This window comes from Prunus persica, chromosome G6 (assembly GCF_000346465.2).
Source record: "Prunus persica cultivar Lovell chromosome G6, Prunus_persica_NCBIv2, whole genome shotgun sequence".
Taxonomy (NCBI): domain Eukaryota; kingdom Viridiplantae; phylum Streptophyta; class Magnoliopsida; order Rosales; family Rosaceae; genus Prunus; species Prunus persica.
Genome location: NC_034014.1, coordinates 26,223,575 through 26,233,461, shown reverse-complemented (window position 1 = coordinate 26,233,461; position 9,887 = coordinate 26,223,575). Strand labels below are relative to the sequence as shown.

The following is a 9,887-nucleotide window of genomic DNA, read 5'->3' as shown; positions in this document are numbered from 1 at the left end:
TTTTCCATCCAAAACTCTTTTCCCATGTTGGAAGGTAGGGACATCTCTTCCCCTCTTGCAGGGGGGGGGAGGGTCCCTTCCCAATCTTCACTCGATCCCGGGGTTTCCCTCCATTTATATTTCCCTTGGTTGAAGGAACGGAAGCCCCCTCCTGCGCGCCGGGGGGGGAAGTGATTTTCCCTTTCTTATTTTTTTTCTTGTTTCCCCCCCCCCCCCCCCCCCTTCTCTCCCCTTTGAAGATGAGGGGAGGAGAGCACTTCAATTGCAAGTAGAATGCAAGCACAGGTCACAAGTTAGCACTTCAATTGGTCATTATTTACTCTAAAATTAGGTTAAATTTAACAGAAAATTAGACAGTAGAACCACTGGAGCGAATAATATAGAGTTTATGGACCATTTGAACGAATAATTTAGTTGAGGGACCAAAATGTAAATCATATATAAGTTTGAGGAACATTTGAGTAATTTACCTTATATAATAAATTAGAATATACACCTTAGTATTCGTCCTTTCCCAGTTTATCGAGTTTACAATTAAGATTAAGTTAATGTTTCTGAAAAGGTCAAAGTTTTATATGGTACATTAATTTACCTAATCACTAATCATAAAGTTTTTGTAAAATGACCAGTGAGGGTTGGTTGAGTTGGTAAAGATCATTCACTTTGCTATCTAGGTTTAGGTTCGAGTCCTGCTGCCGACAATCCTTATTAATTGGTAATTTGTAAAAATCAAAAAATGGGCTAAAACCCCCTCTGTAAGTCCTCAAAGAGGCCTTGGTATGCCCCCTGGGATGGGGTAGCCTCTCCTCCCCCTAAACTTTTCTCAATCAAAAATAAGTTTTTGTACAATTGTATCTGTATGTAATCATCTATTTTTCTATCACGCTTAACTAACGTATGCTTTGGTCCATTCTTTCAACATTGCTCAATGGTAGCCATATTTTTCTTATGAAATGGCTATCATTCATGTACCAATATTTAGTGGCTCGAAATTATGTACTGCGGTAAGTCAACCAGGCCTATGTTTCATTTGTACATATTTTTGTGGCCCTGAAGAGAAAGAAAATTGCTCGTCATTACACCAATGGCCACACATTTGTTAAGTTTGGCCAATATGTATGTGTACCGTGCATTTAAGAGTGGCAATTTTGATTCGGTACGAAAGGTAATTTTGTGACGACACGAAATCTTCACAAAATTATTCGAGTCAAATCGCATACAAAAAATTAAAAATAGAAATTCAGATCAGATCAACCCAACAAAACACGATTAATAAACCTGTGAAACTTCACATCCTCAAAATAAACACGTTTCTAGTCTTCACATCCTCACAATAAACATGTATTATTACTTACGTGTTTCACATTAGGATGTGCATAGTCTAACCTACATCATCTCGTCACATGCTCTGCAAATTTAGTTTAGGGCCATGATAGGCGCCCTTCATGCGTACTTTTTCATTTTCTTCAGCCGGAAGCCCAAAAAAGCAAAACACAAAGAGTGGCACTCGTGAGTCATACGCCAAAACAAAAGAGCAATAATGTGCTACAAGTGTTGAATTAAAAATAAATCCTTTATTATTGCAACAAGTGAGAACAATTCTTGTTTAGATAGAAAACATAAAAATCATATCATAAACTCCATGATCATTCATGTAATACATGTTCAGTGTCACGACTATAAACAAAATTCTGCATGATCATGACGAAACCCTAATTTGAAGAGGCCCATGCTGCAGTTGATGACCAATATATGAGTTTACTGATGACGGCTTGGTGGGCGGCTATTGGCAGCAGCAAACCTAGACCCCCATTGAAGCAACTCTTTGCTGGTATCATCCTTGTGAACAATCACCTCAATGAAGCACGAGCATTCCTTCTTATCCCCATTTGCAACCTCAGTTGCTTCGATCAACTCGTCTTCACAACGAACCTTGGTTGTCCAGCATTTGCCTTCCCCATTATGGATGGCATCAATCAGTCCAGTGTAGCCCCAATTCTTGATCACATTGTAGGGCCCATCATGGATCTCAACTTCAATTGTGTATCCTCCATTGTTTGTATGATTTACTTATTAGATTTATCTCTTGTCATATTGTGTAACTGCTTTCTGTTGTGATAGCTTGAGCTTATATGCCAAGTGTAGGGTCTTAGATCAGTTTTCATTTTCAATGGCTCACATGCCTTGTAAGTGCCATGTGTCATAATCACAATGGCTCATGTATTTTAATGGTTGTGATGACTGATGTAAGAGAATGAACTATATGAATGAAATGCATCATTCTGCAACGGTTAGAATGTTGCAGTGATTATTCCCTCTCTCTCTCTAGCTCTTCTCTCTTCCCTTCATTCCTCTGCTCCCTTCGTAATCCAAGAGATCATCAATGAAAGACTATCCAAACATTAACAGTCACCTATAAAATTGTGATTCAAGTTCAGAGGTTCAAAACAAAACAATGGTTCTCCCAAATCACTTAGCTTAGAGAGAAGGGAGCAAATCAAGGCACCTGGAAACTCCCATCACCAATGAAAGCAATCACTCGCTTTGTAGGTGCGGCCTGAGCATACCCAAGACTTGCTCCAATTGATTCATATTGCATCTGGAATTCATACCTGCAAATCCATTATCATATTGCTCAATTAAAATCATAAAAACAAGCATCAAATTAAGATCAAATTTTGTCCACGGCTTACCTGCAACCTGGTGGCAATTTCAGTTCCTGGCAGTTAAACCATGAGTCCCCAGTGTCAGCAATCACAGCTGTTTGACTTGACAACATATTTTGGACGTGTTGGAACAGAACATTAACCCTCAAAGGCTCTGTAGGAGCACATTTCAGAAGCTGCCATCAGGCACAAATATCCTGTGGTAGTTCTCATAAGCAGTCTTGTTCCATTTTAGCCTCTTTTATAGAGCTTTCAGAAAATCCTTCATTACAACACAACCAAATGCAGGGCCATTTCCGATGGTCACACGATCCGGTTGCACAATGACCGCCTTCTCTTTCTTCAAAAGGGCTGAGTACCCAACAGAGCTGTAGTCATTGAAAACCGATCCGGCAAACAAGTAGGCATCTGCAGACTCCACAATCTCAGAACAGAAGGCGGTGCTCACAGAACCCCCAGTATGTCCCAATGAAATGAGGGTGGTGCTCTGGACAGCCAGAGCATAACCACTAGCATCAGCTAGCTCAGCAAAAGCATCAGCTGCTTGTGCAACTCGGAGTTTAGGGCCCACCCACCATAACTGTTTTCACTGCCTTGTCCAACAAGTCTGCTGCCGCTCCAACAGATGCCTCTAAGGCCATTTGATTACTGAATCTGTGTGACATAGCAAACCAATAATTGAATCTTTTTTTACTTACAAGTCACAAGCTTTATATAAAACACTTCAATATATCAGTTCAGAGGTAAATCGGAGAGGCCAAAGTTTACCTGGGAGGAAATGAAATTGGAACAGGCTCAGGTCTAAAAGTAGGGTGAGGAATTCCAGCCGAGTTACAACTTATGCATATGTAAACAGGCTTGCTTTCTTTCAAGGCTATTGAAATTGCCGTATCGATCAACTCACTGCCATCTTCTAAATTATTTATCACAGCCTGATAAACAAATACCAAAATTAATAAACTTCGAAAAGCATAAAATAAAATAAAATAAAGAAAGAAAGATAAGATTCACTTACAAAAGCAAACATTGAAATTAAAAATTCTTATGCATTATGTAAGCGAAAAACTAAATGGTCTCAAGTTCAAATCTTTTCCGACCATTTCTACCGATAAACTTAAATAGTTTTTGTCTCCATTTTTTTTCTTTAAAAGTTTGTATGTGCCAGCATTCAATGTCCACATGTCGTTGCATACATTTCCAAAGTTTACACTATTTACCTGATAGCAAGTGACGTTCTGAAAGCACCTAAGCTCTTGGCTAAAATCAGGCAACCCAATAGTATGGTGAAGAATCCTATTATCACTCCCGAAGTCATTGGAGTTGGGTCCTCCAACGATACAAATCACAGGCAAATCCTCACTGTAGGCTCCAGCTATCGCATTCAGCAAGCTGAGCCCACCCACAGTGAAAGTAACTACACAGGCGCCCACGCCCCGCCAGCGAGCGTAGCCGTAAGCTACGTAGCCTGCGTTGAGCTCGTTGCAGCAGCCGATGTTACTGAGCCCAGGCTCGGCTATGAGATAGTCGAGGAGGGTTAAGTTAAAGTCACCCGGCACAGAGAAAACGTCCGTGACACCGATTTGGAGGAGTCGCCGAGCCAGGTATAGCTACCTAGGGTGGCATTGGACGAGTCGGAGGAGGGGACAAAGTATTTCTGGATGGGGGAAGCGACGTCGTTTTCGGGGCTCAGCACGACGTCGTTACGAGCTTTTATTACACACGTCAAGTGCTCCGTTTTTGTTGTCCATTGCCACAGATAGGCGACTTTGACCACACTTGGAATTAGAAGAAACACTTAAAAATGGAGGCTTTGTAATGGCATTTGTGTTGTGCTGGAGAGAGAGAGAGAGAGAGAGAGAGAGAGAGGATTTGGGTTTTTATGGTGGGTTTTGGTCTTTTGTGTTTGTTGAGAAATGGTTTGGTAATTTGGACATGGATTTGATAGGAGCAAATTTCAAGTCCAGATGGTGAAGTTTTGAAATGTTTGATCACAAACACTAAAAAATGACTGAGTTTCAGTGAGGGGTTATGTAAAAAATGTTCGTTAATAACAGAAATGCACTATGTATCCATTGCGTCTGTCCAATCTTAATCTTGTGGGCATACATACAAAAGGAAAGCCCCATATAGCAATGATTAACTGGCTGGTTTTGGCAAATTGGGTTAATTATGCATGGAATGGTGTAGTAGAGAAAACTGGCTGGTTTTTGTTTGTGTGGTCCTAGAGAAAAGAAAATTGGTGGAAGTTTGGTCAATGAACATACGTGCACAGTGCATTAATTAATAATACTAGAGTCATCAATCTTTGTGTGGTAACTACTTATTTGATATAAATATATAACGTGGTGTCACATCAGTTTGATATCCAAAAGTTGAAATCATTACCTAAATTTAATCATTCAATGATGTAGAAGTTCGATGGAATAGTATCGTGATTTTGATTTTAATAATAATATAATGTCGCCTTCTTCTTCTTCTTCTTTTTATATCATTGAGTAAGTGATTTGAATAACAATAATAATTTGTATCTACTTAGACTAAACATTTTTCAGCTGAGCACAAGTTGTGGGAGGATAGAGAATGAGAATAAGTCACGGTAGTGAGATAGGATTTGATTAACTAGTGCTTGAAAGAAAAGAAAGAGAAGAAATCCAAATAAAGGAGCAAAGAAAGCTCATAAGAGAACAGGGCATCCATCAATCACCACGCTGCAGGTCGCAAATAAATGAAAATCAGCAAGAAGCGAATCAGTATTTGATAAAACGAGAACTTGAATTTCAAACTTCATCAGCTTCTCATTTTCATATATATTTTGGTCATCAATTTTACACCGAATAAAAGAACAAATAAATTACACGGGTCATACAACTAAATGTATGAGAGAGACTTCTACTATGGCATTACAAAAAGAACCACTTATGTAGGGTTCAAGCCCAATTTTCCAAGATGACGACGGATGCTCCTTGACAGATCCTCCTTAGTTCTAGTCTAAATTTGTGTTATGTTTTCTATACTTAAATAGTGAAGCTATGTACAAATAAGCCAGAAACTACCTGGCCCAAGCTTTGTCACCATAGCTCTCATTTCAGAACGGGTTTCTGCCGAGTCTTGGTAAAACGTATGTCCCCATTAAGAACTGAGCCAATGAACCTCTCTACTTCTTCTGTGGTCATTTCACCCTCAAACACTGCGAACGTCCCCCTCCGAGGTTTGTAGGCAACCAAGACCTTATCTAACGATTTAAATCCTGCTTTGTCAAATGCATTTAAGAATGATGCCTTCTTGGAGGCATCCAAGAGAGTGTAGGAAATGGAATCCCTTCCATCGGCTGAATTCTGTTGCCTTGATAGTGATTTCTGAGAGAGCTGAAAGCAAACATCATGAAGCAAATTACTAAAGAAAAAAAAAAGTAATTTCCATAAAAAGATCATGGTCAAGTGATTTGGGTAACAATAGCCAGTCAAGCAGATAGTTTAGGGACTACATTTGAATCCTTAACCAATACTTCTGGTTTATAAATTTAGCAGGTCACATGGGTTGAGGCTGCTAGTCAGACAAAGTTCAAACTGGCATGACATTCAATTTTTTAGACAAAGTTCATCATTTTCATGTGAAGAAACAGATGTTTTGGATAGTAGTGCCTCAATACAAGAGAAAGTATACTCACCGTGTTCAAAATTGATTCCAACTTCTTTCTTTCTTTGGAAGACCTGAATGCACCAATGATGCAAACTGGAGTTTTCTCACCACAAAGAGCATCAAAATTAGACTCTGTCAGTAGGGGTATTTGCTTCTCCCCAGTTGGCGACTTTTTGGCCTGACTTGAAGATGCCTTCTTGTTCTTTTTCTCAAAACCTTCAAGTAAAGCACTAAGCTCATTAATTGCCGACTTCATATCTTTGATGGTAATGCCTGCTTTTAGGACATGCTTCTCCCCGTTTGAAAGCCAACCAATTATAGCTGGAAGTGCATCAACTCCTAGCTTCTTCACTGTTGGATCAGAAACATCATTGACCTGCATGGTCATTGTGAAATAATTTTTTTAATAAGTTGTCATTTTTATAATTGAGAAAAAAAAAATATATTTAAGGTGAATGCAAACCACCAAAGCACATTTTCCCTGAAAAGCAAAAGCATATGATTCACTTTGTCATGGAAGTATAGGGATCATCATTGCACCCTACCCTTCTGTTAAGCATATACATTGCCTCATTCTTTCTAACAAATTTTTAGGATGGATGTCAGGAAATTGTTACAGTGTAAAGGCTTCTGATTCCTTCAAGAAGTCAGTTAAAGCAATTCCATAGCCAAAGACACTAGATTCATCTTAGATTGACAAGACTCGGAAAAGGAAAATTGAGTAAATTAATTCAACAAATAATCACCACATACCTCTGCATTATAGAAAAGGAAGTGATTGTGATGCAATCCACTGAGGACACGCCAGATTACAGGTGTATCTTTCTTGGTGGAAAGAAGCACGACACTAGGCAATTTATGGACTGTGACAGTGGAAGACTCAAAATGTTTCACGTCAACCCGTTTTGAAAACCTTGGAAGATGATCTTGGCAAAACATTTTTAAAGGTTTTGCAGCCCAATCACCATCATACTCAACCAAAGAACCCCTTTCACTCACTTTGTAAGAATAAACAAATACCCTGGGCATTCTGCGGGGATATATGCCGAGGTCCTTACAGAGAGATGGTTCTGTCTCACAGTTTATGCTTCCAATCTGACAAAAGAAAAGGAGAGAATGAGCATATGCAGCGATCAATGGCAGATCAGATGGTAGGGAGTAGGGGCCGAAAAAGAACTGCACATACCTTTAAAGCTCCCTGCAGTGAACTGGCAACTTCCTTTATGACAGATTCAACATGTTGATGCCCCTTCAATGACGGTGTGTAAGATAACAAGAGCCAAGTCATCCCTTGGTCAACTATTTCTTTCTTATACACCTGTGAACTGATGGCACTAATGCTCACTGGGGAACCCCTAGACCCAGGTTGAGACCCTGGTCGAGACCCAGTTGAACCACTGAAACCACCAAACTGACCCCCACCTCCAGGTTTACCCCCAAAAAGGTTTGAGAAAATGTCGTCCATACCAAAACCAAATGAACTTGGACCACTGGGACCTCCAAAAGAAAAGGAGAATGACTTGGAACCTCCCTGCCCGCCCATGCTCTGCCAGTCACTTGGTCCGTAGGTAAACTGGTTTTTTCCTGGTCCACCATTTGTGAAGTAAGTATATCCACCATGATCTCCAGGAGAACCAGCTCCAAATCCAGGACTGCCCTTCTCATCTCCATACGTGTCATAATTTTTCCTCTTCTCTTCATCTGATAAAATCTCATACGCTAACGAACAAAAAGAAACAAATCGACATTAAGTACAAACTTATGAGGATGTGGCCACTACAGCAGGATAGGTATATAGGAATTGAAAAAAATCCAACCAGAAAGAAAAAAGGAAAGGAATCATAGACTGAAGAGAAGTCAGACGTTATACCATTGTTTATCTCAGAAAACTTTGCTTGAGCTCCCTTGTTCTTATTCTTGTCCGGGTGATATTGAAGAGAAAGCCTACAGGGAATTATTCGAATTATTCAAATGAGCTTGAGGAGTAAGGTAAAAAGCATGTGACACAACATGTCTGAACACAAATGCATGTTACATGTATCTTTCTGTATTTCTTTGTTGTGTTATAAGTGTTTGCATTACAATGCACAAGCATGCATTACAATGCACAAGCACAACACAAACACACACACAATGAGAAACTTTTAGAGAGCCAATTATATATCCCAGAACAGGACCTTACAACCTTCTGGGTAATATGGATCAATAAAGTAAAGCAAAATTATCCTAAAGCAAAAGAAGAAACATTACTACTCCTTTTTAGAGAAAATAAAGAAACTGTGACTTAAATATTGGTCAAAGAACACCAACTTTTTTATTTAATGTATCATGAAACATACATTAGTCTCATAGTAACAAATATGACAAAAGAAAACAATGAACTGCTTATTCTGGCAACTACAATGTTGTAAAGACACACATATTCGAGATATTTAAACTATCATCCTACAACAACAACTCAACACAGTTGCACAAGCACCAACTGTCATTGCCCAACACCCCCCACCAAGGTGCACTGAATGTTAAGGGACCATAGTGACAGATTTAGGCCTGAGAAAACTTATAGTTTGGCACTTGCGCCAGATCCAACGCGAACCAAGCCAATAACAACACATTGCACAGACTATGACCATCCTAATTGATGTATACATATCATAAATGAGCTTAGAGGTCACATTAAGTGTCAATTCTTCCAATGCCTAGATAATGACCATCACCAAGAAGAAGAAAAAAATTCATTTCCAGTGATCAGCACAAAATAAAGCACATTATGATCTCGCTTTGCATAAATTCATCTACAAAATCCTAGCCAAGTAATTGCATTTAGAGGGCACAAAAATATTATAAATGGTTATTGGAACATACTTGTGGAAAGCTTTCTGAATTTCACGTTGGCTTGCATTCCGCTCGACTCCAAGGACCTGATAAGAATTTGAAACCATTTCTAATAAATGAGTAAGTATAGAACTAAGGATTTATCGGTTCTTTCTTTTAAAAAAAGTCGTTAAATTCAGTTCCTTTTGTTTATCTCAAGTGTTGATTGCATTCTGATAACGGCCACAGCAGCATAATACGCTAAAATTTGAACCTTTTTCATTATCAATTTTGTCAAATTTTCTTTTCTTTTCAATCTCAAAACCAAGCATATGAAACGAAAAAAAAAATCTTTAGAACGTGATTCGATCATAGAACTCCACATTCAAAATCAAAACCGCTCTATTTACATTCAATTCATTCACATTAAACTGGAATAAGAGGAAAAATTAGAGGAAAGGAATGAAGGAAGAGCAATGAGAACAATACCTTGTAAGGGTCTATGGTTGTTGCTTCCATGGTTAAGAAGAAGAGCAACGCCGACAAGAAGATCCACAACACTAACCGGTTCCCCATATTCGAATACGAAATTTACGCTCAGATTTTTTCAAGATTTGTTAAGGATGTTTTCTTTTTCCTGGTTTTTCCGTACGAAAGCTGTGTACGTTTTAGACGCAGCTGAGAGGGAGAGACAGAGACAGAGAGAGAGAGAGGGAGGAGATTGAAATTGAGGGCTTATAAAGGAATCCGAGGGATCTAAACAAATCT

At 39.1% G+C, this 9,887-nt stretch overlaps 1 protein-coding gene and 1 pseudogene across 1 annotated transcript; both read right to left on the bottom strand.

Moving 5' to 3' along the window:
* Positions 1,564–4,721, bottom strand: LOC18775584 (annotated as a pseudogene).
* On the bottom strand, positions 5,420–9,848 carry LOC18772293 (dnaJ protein ERDJ3A). The gene is made up of 7 exons (XM_007208646.2): positions 9,609–9,848; positions 9,171–9,226; positions 8,176–8,249; positions 7,492–8,024; positions 7,059–7,400; positions 6,334–6,681; positions 5,420–6,031 (listed from the first exon to the last, which is right to left on the bottom strand). Exons 1-7 carry the CDS (start codon positions 9,693–9,695, stop codon positions 5,747–5,749), a joined length of 1,725 nt encoding a protein of 574 aa, XP_007208708.1. The 5' UTR covers positions 9,696–9,848; the 3' UTR covers positions 5,420–5,746.

Excerpts from the sequence above, each read along its gene's own strand:
- LOC18772293 (XM_007208646.2), bottom strand. The coding sequence starts at position 9,695 with ATGGGGAACCGGTTAGTGTTGTGGATCTTCTTGTCGGCGTTGCTCTTC. Across the intron at positions 8,250-9,170 it reads ATTCAGAAAGCTTTCCACAA|GCTTTCTCTTCAATATCACC; the intron begins GTATGTTCCAAT and ends AATTCCCTGTAG. Across the intron at positions 6,682-7,058 it reads TCCTTTTCTATAATGCAGAG|GTCAATGATGTTTCTGATCC; the intron begins GTATGTGGTGAT and ends ATGACCATGCAG.